The sequence below is a fragment of the Vipera berus genome (genome assembly GCF_964194415.1).
Source record: "Vipera berus genome assembly, chromosome: 2".
In the NCBI taxonomy this organism is placed as follows: domain Eukaryota; kingdom Metazoa; phylum Chordata; class Lepidosauria; order Squamata; family Viperidae; genus Vipera; species Vipera berus.
The window spans coordinates 278,284,235-278,308,389 of record NC_138203.1 but is presented as its reverse complement, the minus strand read 5'-3'; the positions used below and the strand labels follow the sequence as shown (position 1 = coordinate 278,308,389).

Genomic DNA, 24,155 nt, shown 5'->3' with positions numbered 1-24,155 from the left:
TTAAGAGATCATTTTATTATTTTTATTAATGCTCAAAATAAAACGAAGAAAAACCAAGAGCCCCAAGTGAGATGCGAAACGGAGCATAGTCACATTCAAAGCAAAGCCAGAAAAGCTGGGGAGAGCCCCCCCCAAAACAAAAGAGCATTACAAACATTTTAAAAGGGGGAGGGGAGGGATTAAAGGACAGTCTGTTTGGATACTGGAGCAATATATTCCAGAGCAGGAGACGAGATCCAAGGAGGCTTCCCCATTTCTAACAACGTACAATTCGTACAAGTAGGTCTTGCTCGTAGTCAGAAAGACGGCTTTACATAAAACCCCATGCCGTGTTTTTTTTCAATCTTCGGCAACTTGAAGGTGGGTTGGACTTCAACTCCTAGAATTCCCCGTGGCTGGCTGAGGAATTCTGGGAGTTGAAGTCCACCCACTTTCCAGTGGCCAAGATTGAGCAGCAATATCCTAATACAGGGGTAGGCAACCTCGGCTCTTTTATGACTCATGGACTTCAACTCCCAGAATTCCTGAGCCAGCTTGGCTGGCTCAGGAATTCTGGGAGTTGAAGTCCATGAGTCATAAAAGAGCCGAGGTTGCCTACCCCTGCCCTAATACGACAACACAAATGATGATTGGTGGAGTGCCAGTCTCCCAGGATTAAAAATTTCAGTGTCAATTTTTCAGAATTTCTGAAAGCACAGCAAAGTCCTTTTGGAGTACCCAAATTAACGGGAGAAGCCCGTGAGGAAGCTATTGCTTGTACCCTATATTAGACTTTGTAAAAAAAAAACAACCAGAGGAAAAAAATCATTTTCTACAGCATCAGATTACAGGACAAGTGCCACATATTTGACATCGGGGGCTCAACAATCTTTCCAGATTCCCCAGCTCCAAAGAGTGCTCACAAGTAATTATTAAAAGAAATGACCCCCCCCCAATCTCACAAAACATCAAGTAATCTTCCACGGCGGTCTAAAACCTTACGTGATGGAAATTTCGTGAGATGTTAATAGACTTGCAAAACATCAGCTTTTGCAAACGCTTTTTTTTAAAAAAAAAAACAAACAAACTTAATCACGGTTATTTTCAGGAGTACCGACAGAAGAAAACATTTGTGGCTCAAGGTTTAAAATGAGGGGTTGACCCATATGGATATAAATGGGGGGGGGTGTTCCTTGGTGATCTCTCTGGTGCTTTTTTGCAGACATTTCATTACCTTAAAAGGTAACATCATCAGTGCTAGAAGGGGTAAACCCCGCTCTCTTCCAGATGTTATCTTTCAGGGAATGAAACGTCTGCAAGAAACCAACCAAATTCAGAGAGCACCAAGGACCTCACAATTTCAGATGCTTTGTGTACATGAGCGGTGGGAAGCAAACACTGATTTAGCCTCTAGAAGAGTCCCAGTGGCACAGTGGTTAGAGAGCTATGAAGCAAACTAACTCTGCACACAGTCGAGTTCGATCCTGACCGCCTCAAGGTTGACTCAGCCTTCCATCCTGCCGAGGTCGTTAAAAGGAGGACCCAGATTGTTGAGGGCAATAGGCTGGCTCTATAAACCGCTTAGAGAGGGCTGTACAGCACCGTGAAGCAGCATCTAAGTCTAAGTGCTATTGCTATATTAAACCAAAGCCTGGATACTCCTAGTTGTTTTTAACTCCAAATTCTCTTCACATTCCTATTCCAAGGATAGGAAACCCTAAGCTACAGTCTGGACAAACCAAGGTTGGGGATGGATAGCTTACACACGGTTTGACTTGCAAGCGAAACAATTTTGCAAGGTGCAATTCCCGTGACAGAATCACACACCACGTTTGCACCAACGCTTTTCAGCAAAAATGCAACAGAATGGCCTGTGTGGTAAATTCCTCGGAAGGAAATAAGGACGAATTGGCTGGCTGAGGAATTCTGGGAGTTGAAGTCCACAAGTCTTAAAATTGCCAAGTTTGCAGATTCCTGGTCTAAAGGAAGCTCTGTCCTAAAGATGTCAACGGTTTTTATTTTTTTAATGATTTTTACTTCACAAGGAATCCCAGCTGCCTTCGTGAGACAAAATTCGTGCAGAAGTTTGCCTCGTGTGAGGAAAAATTCAGTTGCAGAGACATCCCCCCCACCTTCTACAGAACCTCAGGACACCTAAACTGGTTTACAAGTGGATTCAACCGGTTGTGGCCAACTCAAAGCTGATGTCTTATAATCCCCCCCTTTTTTTGCAGAATAAGTTGGCAGTTATCCAATCTTTACCTTTTACCACTTGAGAGGAAAAGATATGGATCCCCCACTTAAGAAATCAGTTTACTGTATCTGCCTACAATCGACTGTGTTTCCCCAAAAGTAAGACCCGGTCTTACTTTCTTTTGGGCTCTGAAGTAAGCACTAGGACAAGGGTTAGGCCACCTTGGCTTTTATGACTGGTGGACTTCAACTCCCAGAATTCCTGAGCCAGCATGGCTCAGCTTGGAAACCTCTCCCTTTTCCCTCAGCATGGCTGGCTCAGGAATTCTGGGAGTTGAAGTCCACCAGTCATAGAAGAGCCAAGCTTGCCGACCCCTGCACTAGGATTTACTTTCAGGGAGGGCTTACTTTTTGCTGGTACCAGTAGGCCGCAAGCGCGTGAGGGTGGGGCAAGCCCTGTGCATGGGGTGAAGTAACATGGCAGCGAAAGATTGGTGGCAGACCAGGTACGGTACCGGTGCGGGTGGGGCACACATGCCCTTCCCGTGCCAGGCCAACCCTTGCAGCCCCGGGGCGGCTGTGCTGGGGGGAGGCCAGGCCGACCAAAGCGGCAGGTGGAGCGCCGGAGGCTCAGCGAGGGACGGTGGTGAAATGGGCGGGCAGGTGACCTGCCGTCAGCACCCATGCCGGCTGCCCCTTCCCCGTGGAGCTGGAGAGCTGGCCACACCACCGCCCAAATGCCCTCGCTTCCCTCAGGAATTGCATTTCTTCCCTTTCCTGACTCCCAACCCCGTCCCGTTCCTCCTTCACGATCCTCCGCTGCCGCGTGCAGACGGAAACAAAAGAAGTTTGGAGGGGGAGGGGAAGGTCAATCAATCAATTCCAACTTCCCTGTGTTTTTTAGTTTTTTTTACCAGAAGTTGAAATTAATTGATTAATTACACCCCTCCCCACAGCAGCGGAGGATCACGAAGGAGAAATGGGATGGGGCTGCCAAACCTCCTACGCCGTCGCCGTTTGCTGCAGGATGCTGCATGCTGCTTCGGGCTGGCCTGAGGCACCACGCGGCATCCTGCCACGAAAATAGGCAACGGCGTGGGAGGCCTGGCTGTGGCGGTCCTACCGGTAAGTGGGTGTGGGGCACGTCGGGCAGCTTCACACACCCCAACACCAAACTGGGGTTTACTTTCAGGGGGGGCTTATATTAGGCCCACCCCTGAAAATCAAGTTGGGGCTTACTTACTTACCTACTTACGTACCTACCTGGAGTGAACTTGTAGTTTGCAAAGAGCGAGGGCCAATTCCTGGGCCCCTAACTTACCAAGATAAAATCCAGAATCAGTGTATCTGTGTGGTTACTGTGTGAACTTTGCTGCTCTCTGTACCTTTTTTGTCTGTGCAACTTCTTGTTAGCTCAAGAAGATCTCTGCACAATTCCTGACACTGTGCTTCTTCCCAAACCTCATGCTCTTCAGATGTGTTGAAACTACAACTCCCATCATTCAAAGTCAGCAAGGAATGAGGTTAGGGGAGGCTAAAGGCTGGGTTTAGATATGAAGCGCAAAGTTAATGGACGGCTTGGGTTACTGCAACATGGTGTTGTTGTTGTTGTTGTTTTAACTTTGGCAACCTTAAGATGAGCGGACTTCAAGCCCCAGAATTCCCCAGCCAACCTGGCTGGCTTAGGAATTCTGGGTCTTAAAAGTCCACGCATCTCAAAAGTTTCTACGCGCTGCTGTAGGACGAACATGAACGAAAATACTGCCTAAATAGGTTTGTTTATGGAACAGGTTCACTGCAAGTAGTACAAGAGATAGTCTTGTACTTGCCCCCTGAGCTACTAGCTTTCCACTTTCAGGGAGTTAAGTGCAAAACTGTTAACATTTCGTATTTGCCTCTCTGGCAACACAGCTTTTTTTTTCCCCCCCAAGGATTGTACCACACCTTCTCGATGTACCTTGAACGCCTTTCTTGAAAAAGATTTGTCTTCAGACCTGTGTTTTTCCTACAATCCCCCTTTATGGAGTGCCCATTTGGAAAGCTGCCTCTCGTTCCAGCCGTCTTGGAACTGGCCTGTTCCCCACGTTGATGGGGATGTCCTACCAAATCACCCTCATTTCATCCAAAGGGAGAAAGTTCGTACTTCTATCTAGCTATCAAATAAATATTAAAAAAAACCTAGTCAGCTGAGCTTGTTACCCTAAAGCAAAGGTGAAACGAGACAGGGATCGAATTAATTGCTCAAGGTCCAACCTGACCAAAACCAGTTTTCTCTCTATTAACGTCCCCTCCTGTTTCTTCGCTGCTGTGTCACTATTTTCCAATCCAAGGCAAAAAGGGCTCTGCACCAGGCAGGCTGGCTCAAGCCCAAATCAAAGGGCCAGCTCAGCCCCAAGGCTTTGTTTCACGTGCATCCAGTGGGACTTGACGAGACAAACGTTCGTCGCAGCTCAAATCCCTCAAAAAGTTGAGCAAAAAGTTCATTTAAAAACTCTTCGCGAAAGCGACCGTCTCTTCGGACAAGGGGGCACGTGGACCAAAGAAGAGCCTCAAAGGCGCGTCCCGTGGTTCCCCCGCTACAAACCCAAATCTCCAGTCGATCAGGAGCTGCATTCTAGGCACTGGGTAGTGAAGGGCGGTATTAGAACTTCAGCCGTTCTCTTTCGTTTTCGTATCCACCCGATTCTGGCCCTCTCTGCATTTCCGGTTCCCCTCCCAAGGGTCTGAAATGGGCCTGGTTTGCCAACAGGAACCAAAACTGCGACGGCCATCACATCGGGGGGAAGGCCTTCAGCTGCCCACAGTCACCTTCGGCCAACGAAACCCGTCCTCCGTCGGCCGCAGCAAGGGTCCCTCTTGCGGGATCTGCTCCGTCAAAAAGAGGAAGCCGACTACGACCTGCGGCGGGGAAAAAAAAAAAGCAGAACCAGAGGCCCAGCCGGCCTCATCACATCTTGGTGTCGTCGCTCTGCCCCGCTCCTTCGGCCGCTTCCCGATCGGCCTCTTCCGACGCCCGTGAGAGGCCCGACGTCAGGCTCAGTAGGTTCACGCACTCGGGACACTTCTCCGGGGTCTCGGCGGCCGAGGAGAAAATCTTCCCGCAGTCGGCGCAGATGAAGGAGTTCAGCCCCAGGTGACCGCGCTGGTGCCGGAGGAGGGCGGCCTTGGCTTTGAAGCAGCTGCCGCACTCCGGGCAGACGTAGGGCTTCTCGCCGGTGTGGGTCCGCTCGTGGGCGATGAGCTGCGAGCTTTCCCGGAAGCCCTTGCCGCAGCCCAGGCACAGGTAGGGCCGCTCGCCGGTGTGGGAGCGCTCGTGCGCCACCAGGCTGGAGCGCTGGATGAAGGCTTTCCCGCACTGGGGGCAGACGTAGGGCTTCTCGCCGGTGTGGGTCCGCTCGTGTTTGCTGAGGCTGGAGCGGACGCTGAAGCTCTTGGCACAGTACAGGCACTGGTAGGGTTTCTCGCCGGTGTGGGTCCGCTCATGGGCGATGAGCTCCGAGCTCCAGTTGAAGCCCTTGCCGCACTCCAGGCACTTGTGGGGCTTCTCGCCCGTGTGGGTCCGGATGTGGGCCATGAGGTGGGAGTTTTGGCTGAAGCTCTTCCCGCACTGGGAGCAGGTGTAGGGCTTCTCCCCGGTGTGGATGCTTTGGTGGCGGATGAGGTCGGCGCTCAGGCTGAAGCCCTTGCCGCACTCCAGGCACTTGTAGGGCTTCTCCCCCCGGTGGCTCTTCTCGTGGAGGACCAGGGTGGCCTTTTGGCTGAAGCTCTTCCCGCACTCCAGGCAGGAGTAGGGCTTCTCGCCCGTGTGGCTGCGCTCGTGGATGATCAGGCTGGACCGCTGGTTGTAGCTCTTCTCGCACAGCAGGCACTTGTAGGGCTTCTCCCCCGTGTGGGTCCGCTCGTGCAGCTGCAGGTGAGAGCTCTGGCTGAAGCGCTTGTCGCAGTGCGAGCACTTGAAGGGCTTCTCCCCCGTGTGGGTCCGGCCGTGGGTGTTCAGGGTGGAGCGTTTGCCAAAGCTCTTCCCGCACTCGTTGCACTTGTAGGGCTTCTCCGCCACCGGCGGGGGCTTCTCCTGACTCCGGAGCTCCGCCACGCTGGCACTCAGGCTCGACCCGAACGTTTTGGAGAGCTCCTGGCTTTTCCTCTGGAGGAAACTCTGCTGGACGGCAAACTCGCTGAAGTCGAAGAAGCCCCCGCCGAAGGGGATTGAAATGGGGGCCCTGGCTTCCAGCACACAATCCACCGTCCTCGGGGGGCTGTCCGGGGAGCCCAACTGGCCCCCGACGCTGGAGGTAAAGCTGACTTCATCTCCGCCCCACATCATCCTGTTTAGCTGCAGGCGCTCCGAGCTCCCGGGCAAAACATCCCGTTCCTTATTTTGGTTCCTCCATCCGGCTGCAGAAAAACAAGAGAGCTGAGAAGTCAAACATTCCCGACCAAGTCAAGGAAAAGAGGGACACCAGTTCAAAGAAAATGGGGCCGGCTGGGAATTCTGGGAACTGAAGTCCACACCGCTTAGAGCAGGGCTTTTCAACCAGTGGTACGGGTACCACCTGTGGTGCATTGGCACCTGGCAGGTGGTACACGGCCATCCTAGAAAAGTGGTAGCGGGGCAGGGGAATGAGCTGAACCGGTGGCAGCACCGCACAAGCCTGAGCGAGAGACAGTTGGAGCTGCAGGGCTATCAGGGCTCAGCGGAAGCGTCAGGATCCGCGCCAGGCTCCAGCTGGAGCCCGGCACTGATCCTGGTACTTCTGAGCCCAGAAGAAGCGCCGATCAGCTGGAATGTTACAGCATCTCCAGGGTCTTGTGATTGTTGTGATTCAGGATCAGCCTGTGGGTTCGGCAGTTGGGTCGGACGACTCAGAGGAGGAGGGGGGTGTTGAAGACCTTGCTGAGGGGGTTGAAGATCTTGCTGATGAGAGCCCTCAGCCAGGCCCCTCCCACTTGGTCACCACGGAGACCCAGCTGTGTGAGCCTGACAGCGTGGATGAAGATGACCCACAGCTGGCCCTGTTCATGGACGCCCGACGCAGGAGGCAGTCAATTAGGAGTAAACAGAGGAAGGCAATGGGGCTTCTTGGAAGGAGGCAGAGAGAAGCCACGCCCTGAACTCTATATAAGGGGAATGTGTGGGGAGGGCTGGTTTGCTGAAGGCAACCGCTCGGATAGTTCATGTTTCTTAAAGCTCCTGTTTCTTGGTTTGTCTTGTTCCGTTTGTTTTTGTTGCAATAAATTTGGCAGGCGTAATTCCAGCCTCTTGCCTTCTTGAAAAAGGGGTTGTCCCTGCCTTTTCTGCAGGGCCGGTAGCAGGCTGGTACAGAACAGTGATTTACATTCAGATGCTTGGCAACTGATTCATATTTAGGACGGTCACAGTGTCCCAGGGTCATGTGAAGTGGCCAAAACCTGCTGCAACCACCCAGCAGAGGGGGGGGGGGAATAAAAACCAAACACCCCCCACCCCCACTGCCAATCCTCAACAGAAATCCTCACAACAATGAAAACCTCGGACAGGAGGAAGAGCGCCGCCGGGCGGGCAGGCAGGTGTCTTGCTGGGCACTTTTTTCAGTGCCACTGTAACTTTGAACTATCACTAAGCGAATTGTTGTAAGTCGAGGACTACCTGTACTTCATCACTTTTTTCCTTTTTTTTCCTTTTTTTTTTGGTCATCCCATCAAGTCTTTGACACCTTGCTAGGCGACTGGTGGTACTCGGATGATGCCATATCCTAAAAGTGGTACAATGGGTGTGAAATGGTTGAAAAGCCCCGTCTTAGAGTTGCCAAGATTGAGAAGCTACGAGTCAGGGGCAGCGCGAGCGAGCCAGTTTGGTCTTTTGGTTAAAGGTCATGAGGGACAGAAATCAGACGGTCGCGAGTTCCAGTCTCGCCTTAGCTGGTTTGAGTGACTTTGGGCCAGTCCCTCCCTCTCAGCCCTAGGAAGAAAGTGTTCTGTTTCAACCTACTACCGGCCCTGCAGAAATGTCAGGGACAACCCCTTTTCAAAAGTCAATAGGCTGAAAGTATGCCAGCCAAAGTTATTTACACAAAACAGATCCAAAACAGAGCAAACAGAGCAAAACAAATACGAACCATGACTAAATCAGAAGCTGTTCAAACGGTTGCCTTCAGCAACCAGCACCTCCCACACATTCCCCTTTTAAACAATTTCAAGGCGTGGCTTCTCTTTGCCTCCTCCCGAGGTGCCCCATTGCCTTCCTTTGTTTACTCCTGCTTGTCTGCCTCCTGCTTTGGGCGTCCTTGAACAAGGCCAGCTGTGGGTCATCTTTGTCCAAGCTGTCAGGCTCACACAGCTGGGTCTGAGGACGAACCAGATGGGAGGGGCCTGGCTGAGAGCTCTGCGAAGCCTCAGAACTGGCCTCTGCAGGCTCTCCAATCCCCCCGCCCTCCTCCTCCTCCTCCTCCTCAGAATTGTCCGATTCAACTGCCGAACCCACAGGCTGACCCTGAATATCAACAGAAAGGAGGCAAGGGCAAAACGCCCCCGAAAATGTTGCTAAGGACACTGCAGGGACTCGGATTCGAGACCGACCGAAAGGCAGGAAAACGGAACGGAAAGCCTGAGTGTGCCATGGGAGTGAGCTAAGAGTCCACTGCAAGCCAAAGCGCCACCAGAGCCTCCGGGGACCAATATTAGGCCCCACCAAGTCTGGACATCAACGGAAGGGAGACTGACCTTTGAGCCGGAGTATCATTTCTTGGAAAACGGTGCTGTTCTGACACAAACTGCCGTATCTCTGCTTGATCTCCTCTAGTCTCCCAGCCAGCGGCTCGTCGTCTTCTCTGACGGTCCCGACGAGAGAGAGGAAAAGGAGGAGAGGAATTAACAAGACCGATTCCGGAACAAAGACAGGATATCACAAAGTGCACCTGTCATGGTTCTGACAGACGAAACTCTCCAAAGAACTCTGAGGCGTTGCTTACCTTAAATAATCTTCATTCGAGTTGCCTGGCATCGGCACGTGCATGGTTGAAGGCAAAATCTGAATTCCCCTCCCCTTGAGCACATAGTATCAAAGCACAATTCCCTCCTCTAATTTAACAGTCATAAATCACATTCTCCAATTAGTTTGAAACGCGGTCTTTCCCTCCAGGTCTCCAACCCATTTCTTGTCATCTCTTCCTTCAAACAACCTTGAATCACACACTACTACTACGATACTGTGATGTCTAACTAATTCCCACGCACATTCTTCCTCCTTCCCCGCCAGTGTCATCTAATTCGAACTCTAAGAGTAATACACAAGGAAAATGGCTGCATCTCTCGGATTGACTACTGCAATGCTCTCTACATGGGGCTGCCCTTGAAGTCCACTCGGAGGCTCCAACTGGTGCAGAATGCGGCCGCGCGAGTTGTGATGGGGGTCTCCCGATATTCCCATGTAACACCTCTGCTCCGCGAGCTGCATTGGCTTCCAGTTGTCTTCCGGGTGAGATTCAAGGTGCTGGTGATGACCTTATAGCATGGGTCTGGATTATTTACGGGAGCACCTACTGCCGGCGTCAACCTCCCATCGTCCTGTGCGCTCCCACAGAGAGGGCCTCCTCAGGGTGCCGTCAGTCAGGGAATGCCGACTGGCGGCCCCCAGGGGGAGAGCATTCTCTGTGGGTGCGCCTGCCCTATGGAACCAACTGCCTGTTGAGCTCCGGATGGCTCCCGACCTTCGCTCCTTTCGCCGCGACCTGAAAACTTGGTTATTTGAGCTTGCCAGCCTGGACTGAGGGATTGGGATTTTAAATTTTTTAATTTTAAAACTTTTAGAATGTGTTTTACTTATTAGGGCTAATTTAATTTATTTTATTTTAACTTTGTATACTGTATATTGTATATTGTGTTTTAATTGCCCTGTACACCGCCCTGAGTCCTTCGGGAGAAGGGCGGTATATAAATCCAATAAATATTATTATTATTATTATTATTATTATTATTAATAATAATAATAATAATAATAATAATAATAATAACAACAACAATAATCAAAAGCAAGAACATCCGATGTTAGCAGCGTTGACAGCACGCTTAAAAGGACGGAGTTCTTAAGTGGTCTAGGACAGGACTTTTCAACCTTTTCACCCATTGTACCACTTTTAGGATATGGCAACATCCGAGTACCACCAGTCGCCTAGCAAGGTGTCAAAAATGATGACCGGGGGGGAAAAAAAGGGGGGAAAGTGATGAAGTACAGGTAGTCCTCGACTTACAACAGTTCGCTTAGTGACTGTTCGAAGTTACAGTGGCACTGAAAAAAGTGCCCCCCCAAGCCACAACCGAGCAAGACACCTGCCTGCCTGCCCAGTGGTGCTTCTTCCTGTCCAAGGTTTTTCCAGCTGATCGGCGCTTCTTCTGGATCGGCGCCGAGCTCCAGCTGGAACCTGGCGCTGATCCTGGCGCTTCCGCTGAGCCCTGACAGCCCTGCAGCTCCAGCCGTCTCTCGCTCAGGCTTGTGCAGTGCTGTCACCGGTTCAGCTCATTCCCCTGCCCCGCTACCACTTTTCTAGGATGGTTGCGTGCCACCTGCCAAGTGCCAATGTCACACAGGTGGTGCCCCTACCACTGGTTGAAAAGCCCTGACTTAGGTGCTCTCTGAGTTTGATGCTTTTTACCTGCAGACGTTTGATTACCTGACTCGATAACAGTATCAGCATGAGGGAAGGTTGGGGAGGGGGGTTGCTCCCTTTTATACGGAATAGCTTGTCCTGCCATTTTGGGCAGGAGCGCACAGGTAGTCCTCATCTTACGGCCACAGTTGACCTCCAACATTTCTGTTGCTAAACAAAACCGTCCTGCCCCATTTTATTTATTTATTTATTTTATTTTATTTTATTTGTATACCCCCCTTCTCCCGAAGGACTCAGGGCGGTGAACAAATTAAAAACAAATTAAACCCTAGTGCCCAAATGCAGAAAATAAATTACATTAAAACAATAATTAAAACAAAACCCATCAGACCAGGCCGGATTGTTCAAACAAATAGGTTTTTAGGTCGCGTCGGAAGGACCTTTTTTTTAGGACCTTCCTTGACCAGAGCTGTTGAGTGAATCACTGCAGCTGTTAAAAGTTAGCGACACGGTCGTTATAAGTGAACCTGGCTTCCCCATGGACTTGGCTTGTCGGAAGGTCGCGAAAGGGAATCACATGACCCTCTTGACTAGTTGTCAAGAGTTTGAGTTTCGATCGATCACGGGACCCCGGGGTTGCTGCAACAGTGTGAAAAATGGTCCATTAAGTCACTTTTTTTTCAGTGCTGTTGTTAACTTTGAACAATCACTAAACCAGGGGTAGGCCACCTTGGCTCTTTTGTGACTCGTGGACTTCAACTCCCAGAATTCCTGAGCCAGCCATGCTGAGGGGAAAGGGAGAAGTTTCCAAGCTGAGCCATGCTGGCTCAGGAATTCTGGGAGTTGAAGTCCACGAGTCATATAACAGCCAAGGTGACCTACCCCTGCACTAAATGAATGGTTGTAAATTGAGGACAATCTGTAGTTTCTTTCTTCCTCTTCCTCCTTCTGCCAAGAAGGAAACAATGCCCCACCCAAAACTGGCAAAGAAAACTACTACATTTAAACAGGCAGCGTCCTAATTCTTAGCCGGCAGAAACGCCACGAACAAAGCATTTTTTTTTTAAAAAAACCCTCCAAATCTTACCTGCTCCCAATATTTCCAGACTCCTAAGAGAGAAGAAAGACATAATTATACGGGTGGAAAAATCTACTCAGGAAATCCCACAAAACTACCGTATTTTCCGGCGTATAAGACGACTGGGCGTATAAGACGACCCCCTACATTTCCTGTTAAACTATAGGGTTTGGGCTATACTCGCCGTATAAGACTACCCCTCTTCCAACGCACACCAAATAAAAATTAAAAAACATCAGATTTGATTTTAATATGGTAATTTTAATTCAAATGCTTATGACATGCAGGTACTTAGTAGGAAAACTGTCACTTATAAACATAAGGCAGTTTGTCATCAAACATGTAAACATAAAACAGTGCAAGTGGATTAAACTTTAATAATAATAATAATAATAATAATAATAATAATAATAATAATAATAATAATAATAATAATAAGAAGAAGAAGAAGAAGAAGAAGAAGTTGGAAGGGACCTTGGAGGTCATCTAGTCCAACCCCCTGCTAAGGCAGGAAACCCTATACCATTTCAGACAAATGGCTGTCCAGTCTCTTCTTAAAAACTTCCAGTGTTGGAGCATTCACCACTTCTGGAGGCAGGTTGTTCCACTGGTTAATTGTTCTAACTGTCAGGAAGTTTCTCCTTAGTTCTAGGTTGCTTCTCTCCTTGACTAGTTTCCATCCGTTGCTTCTTGTCCTGCTTTCAGGTGCTTTGGAGAATAGCTTGGCTCCCTCTTCTTTGTGGCAGCCCCTGAGATATTGGATCACTGCTATCATGTCACCCCTCACTCTTCTCTTCGTTAAACTACACATACCCAATTCCAGCAACCGTTTCCTATTTTCCTAATTCACTTTTTCACTTTTCCTAATTCACTCTAAAGCTTTCCCTGCGCAGAGCCTTAAATAACACCAGCTGCCTGCAATTAGTGCAGGTTCGAGTCCCACCAGGCTCAAGGTTGACTCAGCCTTCCATCCTTCCGAGGTAGGTAAAATGAGGACTCAGATTGTTGGGAGCAATAAGCTGACTTTGTAATAATGCTGCTTGGGGGTGTGTGAAAGCTCTAATAAGCAGGCATATACATAGAATGAAGGCTATTGCTAAGCACATTGATTTGTGCTTTAAATTGTAAGCCGCCCTGAGTCTTCGGAGAAGGGCGGGATATAAATGGGGTTAAAAAAAAAAGACCAAATGGGAGATCCGCTCCAGGTTTTCCAGCCAGCCCGCCCAGTTCCTGAGTCAAATGTGTCCTTAGAGCTAAGCAGCTGCTCTGGCTATGGCATTCCCCACCTGCCTTTCAAGTTGCTCTTGCATTCCCCACCTGCCTACAGCTGCTCTTCAACTTTAGAAGGAAAGACGCCGACCCCAGCCTGTAAAAAATCACAGACTGCAGCTTCTACTCCAATTGGTCCCGCTTTCCCTGCGCAGACTAAATGGAAGATCCGCTCCAGGTTTTCCAGCCAGTCCTGTCCCTAAAGTTTCAGCATTGGTGTATAAGACGACCCCTGACTTTTGAGAATATTTTCATGGGTTAAAAAGTCGTCTTATACGCCGGAAACTACGGTAACGGCTGTGGAATTATTTCACTGGCACAGGATATTGCAGCAGTAGCAATTTCTTTTCTTTTGAGTTTTCACGTAACTTAAAGCTAATGTCTTTTATGTCTTCTTTTTAGCTTTAAAATTTGAATTAGCAATAAAATTTAACAAAAATAAGCCTGTTGGCCAATTTTTCTGTAACTTGGCTGGCAGGTAGCCTTCAGTATAACTACGATGTAAAAAAGATGTCGAGACTCTAGAAAGGGTACAGAGAAGAACAACAAAGATGATTAGGAGACTGGAGACTAAAACATATAAGGAACGGCTGCTGGAATTGGGTATGTCTAGTTTAATGAAGAGAAAGATGGGGGGGGACATGATAGCAGTGTTTCAGTATCTCAGGGGCTGCCCCAAAGAAGAGGGAGTCAAGCTATTCTCTAAAGCACCTGAAAGCAGGACAAGAAGCAACGGATGGAAACTAGTCAAGGAGAGAAGCAACCTAGAACTAAGGAGAAACTTCCTGACAGTTAGAACAATTAACCAGTGGAACAACCTGCCTCCAGAAGCGGTGAATGCTCCAACACTGGAAGTTTTCAAGAAGAGACTGGACAGCCATTTGCCTGAAATGGTATAGGGTTTCCTGCCTGAGCAGGGGGTTGGACTACATGACCTCCAAGGTCCCTTCCAACTACTTCTTCTTCTTCTTCTTCTTCTTCTTCTTCTTCTTCTTATTATTATTATTATTATTATTATTATTATTATTATTATTATTATTATTATTGCCCTATTTTTGCTCACAGAACAAAAAACTGAGAAAGGAAAGAGTTTGGTTCAATTCCCCCTGCCCTATGCGGAATAACGTTGAACAAAACACTTCAGTTTTGTCTGTATTCAAGGCAATGTTCCAGAAATCAGTGGGTTGTTTTTTTAAAAAAATAATATCTGAATCAACCTTATGTTGAGGTCAGATGGCATTTTCTACACAAGAGCGAGTCATAAGACATTTTTTTTCCAAATGCTGTTATCTTCGAATGGCCCCTAAATGAATGTTTAAGTCAAGCACTACTTGTATTACAAGGGATGTGGTGGCTCAGTGGGTTAGGACGCTGAGCTTGTCGATCAGAAGGTCGGCAGTTTGGCAGGTCGAATCCCGAGTGCCGCGTAGCAGAGTGAGCGCCTGTTACTCGTCCCAGCTTCTGCCAACCTAGCACTTCGAAAGGACGTAAAAGTGCAAGTAGAAAAATAGGGACCACTCCGGTGGGAAGGTAACAGTGTTCCGTGCGCCTTTGGTGTCTAGTCATGCCGGCCACATGACCACGGAGATGTCCTCGGACAAGCGCTGGCTCTTCGGCTTTGAAACGGAGATGAGCACCAGCCCCTAGAGTCGGAAACGACTAGCACGCACGTGCGGGGGAACCTTTACACAAGATGGAGAGGCAGTTTCAATACCAGAGAGACGTACCACTATCTCCTCACTGCTGTTCTCTTCCTTGTCCTCTTCCTCTTCCTCTTCGTCTTCTTTCATGTTGCTCAGGTCAATCATTTCTGAATCAGGCTGCACCTTCCATGGAATAAAACTGTATTAATGGAAACCAGGAGGACTTTCTCTGTTTCCAGTTTTCCATGCCCCCCCCTCCCAACTGAAAAAAAATAATAATCGGTTTCTGCTTAAAGACACCCGGGCAACGTTTTGCACTCCAAAAAATAATCGATAAATTTCGGGAAAGAAAACTTACGCTAGGCAAAGAAAGAAAACCACCGACCGATTTTGGCCATGAGTTCTTGGTTTCAAGAAAAAGCTCCTTCAGACTTCCTTATTCAACCTCTATTAGCTTTTAGTAGGAATGAAACGAGGAAGGGAGGGAGGAAGGAAAAGGAACAAAGAAAGGGGAAGGGGAGAGGGAGGGGAAGAGAGAAGAAAGGAAAGGGGAAAGGGAAGGGGAAGGGAGGGAGGGAGAAGGAAAAGAAAAGAACAACGGAAGAAAGGAAAGGGGAAGGGGAAAGAGAGGGAGGGAAAGAGAGAAGGAAGGAAGGGGAAGGGAAAAAAAGGAAGAAAAGGGGAAGTGGAAGTGGGTTCATAGACTTAGCATGTTGCCCTCCAACAATCTGGGTCCTCATTTTACCGACCTCGGAAGGATGGACAGGCTGAGTCAACCTGGAGCCGGTCAGGATCGAACTGCTGGCAGCAGAAGTAGCCTGCAGTACTGCATTTTAACCACTGCGCCATCACAGCTCAAGATTTAGAACAGATCTTGCCAACAAATAGTGCTTTTCTTCGCGCTGCTCATTCTAAGTGGCAAGTAATACTGGGCACGACCTCCCCCCTCTCCCCCCCCCAGCTTTAGAGCCCAGTGCAGCTTTTTACATCCCAGATTATTCTCTGCCCCAATCTTGAAAAGAGCAAAAGACCAAACTGTGGTAAAGGTAAAGGTTCCCCCGCACATGCGTGCTAGTCGTTTCCGACTCTAGGGGCTGGTGCTCATCTCCGTTTCAAAGCCGAAGAGCCAGCGCTTGTCCGAGGACGTCTCCGTGGTCATGTGGCCGGCATGACTAGACGCCAAAGGCGCACGGAACGCTGTTACCTTCCCACCGGAGTGGTCCCTATTTTTCTACTTGCATTTTTACGTGCTTTCGAACTGCTAGGTTGGCAGAAGCTGGGACGAGTCAACAGGCGCTCACTTTGTTACGCGGCACTCGGGATTCGACCCGCCAAACTGCCGACCTTCTGATCGACAAGCTCAGCGTCCTAACCCACTGAGCCACCGCGTCCCTCTATGAGAAAGGGAAGGTGATGCAAATGTGACATTTTAAGAAAAACTGTCGCTAAATCTCTTTTCAATCATGAAAGCTACCTGGACCGGGGGTGGGTGGGGGTGAATCTGGGCCGGTCCCCTTCCTCTCAATCCCACAGCCAGGGTGGGGCTGTGGAGAAGGGGCCTGACAGGAAATAATAATAATAATAATAATAATAATAATAATAATAATAATAATAATAATAATAATAATAATAATAATAATAAAATAATAATAATGATGATAATAATAATAATAATAATAATAATAATAATAATAATAATAATAATAATAATAATAATGAGAAGGAGAAGGAGAAGTTGGAAGGGACCTTGGAGGTCATCTAGTCCAACCCCCTGCTCAGGCAGGAAACCCTATACCATTTCAGACAAATGGCTGGCCAGTCTCTTCCCAGCTCCTCGTTCTTTCTCTCAAACACCAAAACTCACCGACTCGTCCCTCTTGCTTCACCCAACCCACCTGTGGCAGGATTGCATTGTTGGGGGAAAAGAGAAGTAGCGGCATTATGCACCGGAGCTCCTGAACGGCCTCCTCTGGTCCTGAGTTCGGGCGCTCTGGAGAACAGGTTGCCCCCCCCCCCGCCCCCGTTCTCCGTGGCAGCCGCCAAAATACTGGAAAGCTGCTATCATGTCACCCCCCTGGTCCTTCTCTTCCATTAAACTAGAAATTTCCCTCCTCGTTTAAGGCGGCCTCTCTCGGGAATAATTCAACATGCTTCTTCCCAGCTTTTTCACTGCGCCGCCGCTTATGACCTAATGTCAGCCCTACAAGGTAGACCAGACTAAGAAATCCAAGGCCACAGATTTATTTTAACAGCTAGAGCAGTGTTTTTCAAACTTCCTTCCCCCCTCTCCCCCCCCCCTCAGATTTCAAACTCTTTTAAGTTTTTCAAACTTGGCAATTTTAAGATGAGCGGAACCTCAACCAGCGCGTCTGGGGGATTCTGGGAGTCCATCCATCTTAAAAGTTGTCAAATTTGGAAAAAAACAAAAAAACAAAACCTGAGCTATAAGTTAACAGAAACTTTTCAAGTCTTTTTTCCCCTCGTTATAAAGTTTTTTATTGTTTTTTTAACCTCTACGTACATGTGTTAAGTTTTTCACACAAGCGTGCGATCTGGGTTCATAAAACGCTAATACATAAATCGAGTCCTATTCTTTGGTTCTCTCTTCTAACCATTTGTAGAATAAATTCCAGCTTTGGTAATATTCTGTTTCTTCTTTATCTTTCAGCCTCATAGTTAGTCTGTCCATCTCTGCGCATTCCAGTATATCTTTTTTGTTACCTCTTCTTCTGAAGGCACTCGTTCATTTTTCCAACATTGCGCATAGCTTATTCTTGCTGCGGTTACAATATGTAAAACCAAATATAAATTTTGCTTATTAATCTTTTCTGGTACTATACCTAATAAAAAAAATTCAGGATGAAATACTACATGTTCTCCTAATATTTTTTTCTAGCCAAGCATGTATTTTTTCCCAATAGGCCTTTACCTTGTCACATGTCCACCCGATAGGATAATAGGTACCTAAGTTATGTTTACATTCCCAACATTTAGAGCCTGGGTGGAGCAGTGGGCTAATGCCTCCTTAAGTAACACCAGCTGCCTGCAATTAGTGCAGGTTCGAGTCCCACCAGGCTCAAGGTTGACTCAGCCTTCCATCCTTCCGAGGTAGGTAAAATGAGGACCCAGATTGTTGGGGGCAATTAAGCTGACTTTGTAATAATGCCGCTTGGGGTGTGTGTGAAAGCCCTAATAAGCAGGCATATACATAGAATGAAGGCTACTGCTAAGCACATTGGTTTGTGCTTAAATTGTAAGCCGCCCTGAGTCTTCGGAGAAGGGCGGGATATAAATGGGATTAAAATAAAAAAAATAAATTTACCTGATACATTTTTAAACATTTTTGCTAGTCTTGCTGGAGGCAAGTGCCATCTATAAAACATTTTATACAAATTTTCTTTATACGCAGTTGACATGGTCAGTTTACGATTTCTCTCCCACAATTTTTTTGCCATTTTTCTAATTCTAATTCTATATTATAACCAAAGTTTTCTAAAGCTGGTTAGAAACTTTTCAAGTCTTAATGTGCTTCTCCATCCCTCTTCTTCTGAACTAGTATGGGCCTTTTCCTGAGACGTTTTCTCTATTTTTCTCAGCCTGGATTCAAAGTCTTCTTATCTAAACCGGCTCTTCCTCCTGTGCCTCAAAAGGCCATTTGCCCTGTACACTTAAGCTGTGGACTTATTCAATCCTCTCTCTCTCTCTCTCTCTCTCTCTCTGGAGGATTCCTAAATTTCTTCCATTCCTTTCTCAACAGTCATCTCATCTTTATTTATTGATTAGCCCTTGGGCCATATCAAATTGCCAAGTTCCAAAAACAAAATTCTCAACAGTCTCTCCTACCCCTGGTCCAGCCACCTATGTCGGGGTTTTTCAACCTTTTCAGACCCACTGTACCACTTTTAGGATACGGCAACATCCGAGTACCACCAATCCCCTAGCAAGGTGTCAAAAACTTGGTGACAAAAAAAAAATAAGGAAAAAAGTGATGAAGTACAGGTAGTCCTCAACTTACAACAGTTCGCTTAGCGACTGTTCGAAGTTACAACGGCACTGAAAAAAGTGCCACCCCCCAAGCCACAGCCGAGCAAGACACCTGCCTGCCCGCCCGGTGGCGCTCTTCCTCCTGTCCGAGGTTTTCATTGTTGTGAGCATTTCTGTTGAGGATTGGCAGCGGGGGTGGGGTGGGGGGTGTTTGGTTTTTATTCCCCACCGTCTGCTGGGTGGTGGCAGCAGGTTTTGGTCACTTCACATGACCCTAGGACACTGTGACCGTCATAAATATATAATCAGTTGCCAAGCATCTGAATGTAAATCACAAGGCCCTGGAGATGCTGCAACATTCCAGCTGATCGGAGCTTCTTCTGGGCTCAGCAGAAGCAGCAGGATCAGCGCTGAGCTCCAGGTAGAACCTGGCACTGATCCTGGTACTTCCGCTGAGCCCTGACAGCCCTGCAGCTCCAGCCGTCTCTCGCTCAGGCTTTTGCGGTGCTGCCCCCGGTTCAGCTCATTCCCCTCCCCCGCTACCACTTTTCTAGGATGGTCGCGTATCACCTGCCAGGTGCCAATGTCCCACAGGTGGTACCCGTACCACTGGTTGAAAAGCCCTGACCTATGTCACCCACAGCCAATTGGACAGATTCAGAAAATTCACACTCAAGGACACGAGGAGGACCATTCTCATCCACTGTTACTCCTCAGTGGCTGGTAGTCAAAGGCACTCCTGTTTTCTGCCTTCTGAAGAAATATCGGACGTCGTGACTAGTAGCCCCTGAAAACTGTTATTTGCTTTCCACTCACTGTTAATAAATCATCTGGAGCTCATCTCCAAACCTGACAGAAGGGAATTCCACTAATTTAGGCCAGAGGCGTCAAAGTGCCAGCCCGCAGGCCGGATGCGTCACTCTAAACCGCGCCCACCCCATTGCCGGCAACCGGGAAAGTCACGATACGTCGCGACACGCCACGTGACGTCACGGGTTTGACACCCCTGATTTAAGGGCTTTTTCATTCAATTGACCGGCACCGGCAAGATTCTCAGGAGTTGTTACATTCAGTCCGTAGAAGGACGGAGCATTTTGCTACGGTAGAACAAGCAAAGGGAAAACCAGTCTAAAGGCTTCCTAAATTAAATCCTGATTAAACCACTTCAGGCTCCAAAAATCATTGGTTAACAAGGGGGTCCTCGACTTGTGACCATAACTGAGCCTGGAATGACATTACATTAAAGGTAAAGGTTCCCCCGCACATGCGTGCTAGTCGTTTTCAACTCTAGGGGCCGGTGCTCATCTCCATTTCAAAGCCGAAGAGCCAGCGCTTGTCCGAGGATGTCTCTGTGGTCATGTGGCCGGCATGACTAGACGCCAAAGGCTCACAGAACGCTGTTCCCTTCCCACCGTAGCGGTCCCTATTTTTCTACTTGCATTTTTACGTGCTTTCGAACTGCTAGGTTGGCAGAAGCTGGGACGAGTAACAGGCGCTCACTCTGTTACGCGGCACTCGGGATTCGACCCACCAAACTGCCGACCTTCTAATCGACAAGCTCAGCGTCCTAACCCACTGAGCCACCGCGTCCCTGACATTATATTACATTACATTAATTACAGCCGTAAGTAATGCCACCTGATTTTTACGACATTTTTTTGGCAAACGTTTTTTGACAACTCTTCCAAATGCATCTCTGGAACTTTTGCACTCACCACTTCCTAAAGTGGGTCACACAACACTGCGGGATTGGGTGGGGGGGAGGGGGAGCAGAAGGGAAATGGGAACATGATACCTACCTGTAAATCATCCTTGGGCGGTGGGGAGTCCTGATTTTTGTTATCTTCTGTTATCTTTTGCTCGTTGTCTTTCACCTCCTGACAATTATGTCCCTCGTTCTCTGTCTCTTTGCTAAGGTTTATGAGACCGTCCTAAAGAAAGGGGGAGAAAAAATAGATCCCAGGAGGATTGCAAGAAATATTTCAGTTTCTGTAAACTTTACGTTGTAGGTTTTTGCATTTAGCTCCAGGCGCTGCTTCTTTCATCTTTTTCTTCCAACGCTTCTAGCTATGGTTTATTCTGCAGTTCTTCCCCCATTTCAAGTTTTCGCATTGAGCGAAGGATGCGGGCTGAATTTTGTTTTCCCAGCACAGCCATTTTTTTTAACTTGACTATTCCAGTAAATAAAATAAACACTTCTATTCAGCTGAATAAAAACCAAATTGTATATACAACCGTGTTTGGCATCGTGGACACCTATAAGGTGTTCTGTTTGAATTGGTTTTGTACAAGCAGCGAATCCAGCCATTAGGCCTCATAAACCATGGTTTGTGGCTGTGTGCACACTCAAATCATGGTGATTCATTCAGTAAAACTCAGCTGAGCATGTGATCCAATCCCAATGTTCGGAAATTATTCAGTTTATTATCTCTGGCCTAAGTGGCCAGTTTTCCCATTAAGGTTGCCACCTTAGTGGGATTGAAGATTGTCTTCATGCATTGCTGATCTGTGCCTCTTTTCCAAAAAAAAAAAAGAGTGGATACAAAAGATTAGATTATCCTACGGTGGCTCAGTGGGTTAGGACGCTGAGCTTGTCGATCGGAAGGTCGGCAGTTTGGCGGGTCGAATCCCGAGTGCCGCGTAGCAGAGTGAGCGCCTGTTACTCGTCCCAGCTTCCGCCAACCTAGCAGTTCGAAAGCACGTAAAAATGCAAGTAGAAAAATAGGGACCACTACGGTGGGAAGGTAACAGCGTTCCGTGCGCCTTTGGCGTCCAGTCATGCCGGCCACATGACCACGGAGACGTCCTCGGACAAGCGCTGGCTCTTCGGCTTTGAAACGGAGATGAGCACCGGCCCCTAGAGTCGGAAACGACTAGCACGCATGTGCGGGGGAACCTTTACCTTTACCACAATTTGGTCTTTTGCTCTTTTCAAGATTGGGGCAGAGAATAATCTAGGATGTAAAAAGCTGCACTGGGCTCTAAAGCTGGGGGGGGGAGAGGGGGGAGGTCGTGCCCAGTATTACTTGCCACTTAGAATGAGCAGTGCGAAGAAAAGCACTATTTGTTGGCAAGATCTGTTCTAAATCTTGAGCTGTGATGGCGCAGTGGTTAAAATGCAGTACTGCAGGCTACTTCTGCTGCCAGCAGTTCGATCCTGACCGGCTCCAGGTTGACTCAGCCTGTCCATCCTTCCGAGGTCGGTAAAATGAGGACCCAGATTGTTGGAGGGCAACATGCTAAGTCTATGAACCCACTTAGAGAGGGCTGTAAAGCACTGTGAAGCAACATACAAGTCTAACTTCTATTGCTATTGCTAAACACATTTTGGTGTTTTGATGGCAGCGCGACACTGCTGAACTTTTCATTCAGGAGCCTGATCACCCATTTTGTCGCCAATATGCAAATTTTGCTGAGCTGGGAAAGTTTTTTTTTAAAAAAAAGGCACAGATTTTTTTTTTAAAAAGACAGTATTTCCCAATTTTGGCAACTTTAATGGACTTCAACTCCCAGAATTCTGGACGGCTGGAGAATTCTTTGGCTTTGCCACAGATCTACTGTCACATCACAACTTAATAGTTAATTTCTGCAGACTCAAAGAGAGAGAGAGATATCCTCTTTTGTCTTAGGGCAGGGGTAGGCAACCTTGGCTCTTTTATGACTCATGGACTTCAACTCCCAGAATTCCTGACTCAGCTGACTCAGGAATTCTGGGAGTTGAAGTCCACGAGTCATAAAGTTTGCCTACCCCTGTCTTAGGGGGATCAGGGATCTGCCCCTCCGCTGATCAGGTCCCCACCCTCTCTTCTTCCCGAATTCTTACTTGCATTTGGTCCTCCGCAGTCTTGTCAATTCCAGCATTCATGGTAAGATTGTTTCGATCTGCCGCAAAAAATGAGGCAACTGGAAAAGAAAGGAAGGGAGAGAGGAAAAAAAAATCAGTCAGGAGAAATGTTTGAAGGGATGGATATAAAAAAAAGAAAAGAAAAAAAGAAGAAAGTGATACAAGTAATTGTCCCATTGTGACAAAGCGACTAACAGAAAATTTGCAAATATAATATAATTAATAATATATGATATATGATATATGATATATGATATATAATATAATATAATATAATATAATATAATATAATATAATATAATATAATATAATATAATATAATATAATATAATATAATATAATAATATAATATAATATAATAATATAATATAATAAATATAATATAATTAATATAATATAATATAATATAATATAATATAATATAATATAATATAATATAGTATAATATAATATAATAATATAATATAATTTTATTTTAATCCCATTTATATCCCGCCCTTCTCCGAAGACTCAGGGCGGCTTACAATCTAAGCACAAATCAAATGTGCTTAGCAATAATATTATAATATAATAAATATAATAAATATAATATAATATAATATAATATAATATAATATAATATAATATAATATAATATAATATAATATAATATAATATAATATAATATAATAATATAATATAATAATATAATATAATATAATATAATTTTATTTTAATCCCATTTATATCCCGCCCTTCTCCGAAGACTCAGGGCGGCTTACAATCTAAGCACAAATCAAATGTGCTTAGCAATAATATTATAATATAATATAATAAATATAATAAATATAATATAATAATATAATATAATAATATAATATAATATAATATAATATAATATAATATAATATAATATAATTTTATTTTAATCCCATTTATATCCCTCCCTTCTCCGAAGACTCAGGGCGGCTTACAATCTAAGCACAAATCAAATGTGCTTAGCAATAATATTATAATATAATATAATATAATAATACAATATAATATAATAAATATAATATAATAAATATAATAATATATGATATGATATAATATGATATAATATAATATAATATGATAATATAATATAATATAATAATATAATATAATATAATTAATATAATAATATAATATAAATCTCTTTTAAAGAAGAAAAAATGGTGCTCCTCTGGGCTTTTCCATCAAGCTGAGCACACATCAGCAATAGCTTCAGATCGCAATTCTAGGACGGGGGGGGGGGGAGAAGTGCCTCTGAGCACACGCAGAGTGCAAGTTTCCTTTCAAGAGAGAGCAGCAGCCCAGTTCAATCAGAAGGGAACAGGAGAATAAGAAACCAGCACGGCAAGCTTCGGGATGATTATTATTATTATTTAAAAAAAAAACGTGGGAGGGGGAAAAAAACACCCCAAACCAACCAACCCGTCTTGCAAAAAAAAAAAAAAACGTGCAGAAAAAGCATCGCCCCCCCCCGCCAACCCCCCTCCGCAACTCCTGTATCCAAACACCCACGATTAAACGCCCGTCTTCCTTGCAAGCCGATAATGGAGACCGAAACGGGGTGTGCG

The 24,155-nt window shown here is 46.5% G+C and overlaps 1 protein-coding gene across 1 annotated transcript; it reads right to left on the bottom strand.

The window, feature by feature from the left end:
* On the bottom strand, positions 1–24,155 carry LOC308661182 (uncharacterized protein). The gene is made up of 7 exons (XM_081316021.1): positions 24,100–24,155; positions 22,552–22,631; positions 20,528–20,659; positions 14,829–14,927; positions 11,842–11,864; positions 8,872–8,978; positions 1–6,567 (listed from the first exon to the last, which is right to left on the bottom strand). The coding sequence occupies exons 2-7, from the start codon at positions 22,591–22,593 to the stop codon at positions 5,120–5,122; spliced, it is 1,851 nt and encodes a 616-aa protein (XP_081172147.1). The 5' UTR covers positions 22,594–22,631; positions 24,100–24,155; the 3' UTR covers positions 1–5,119.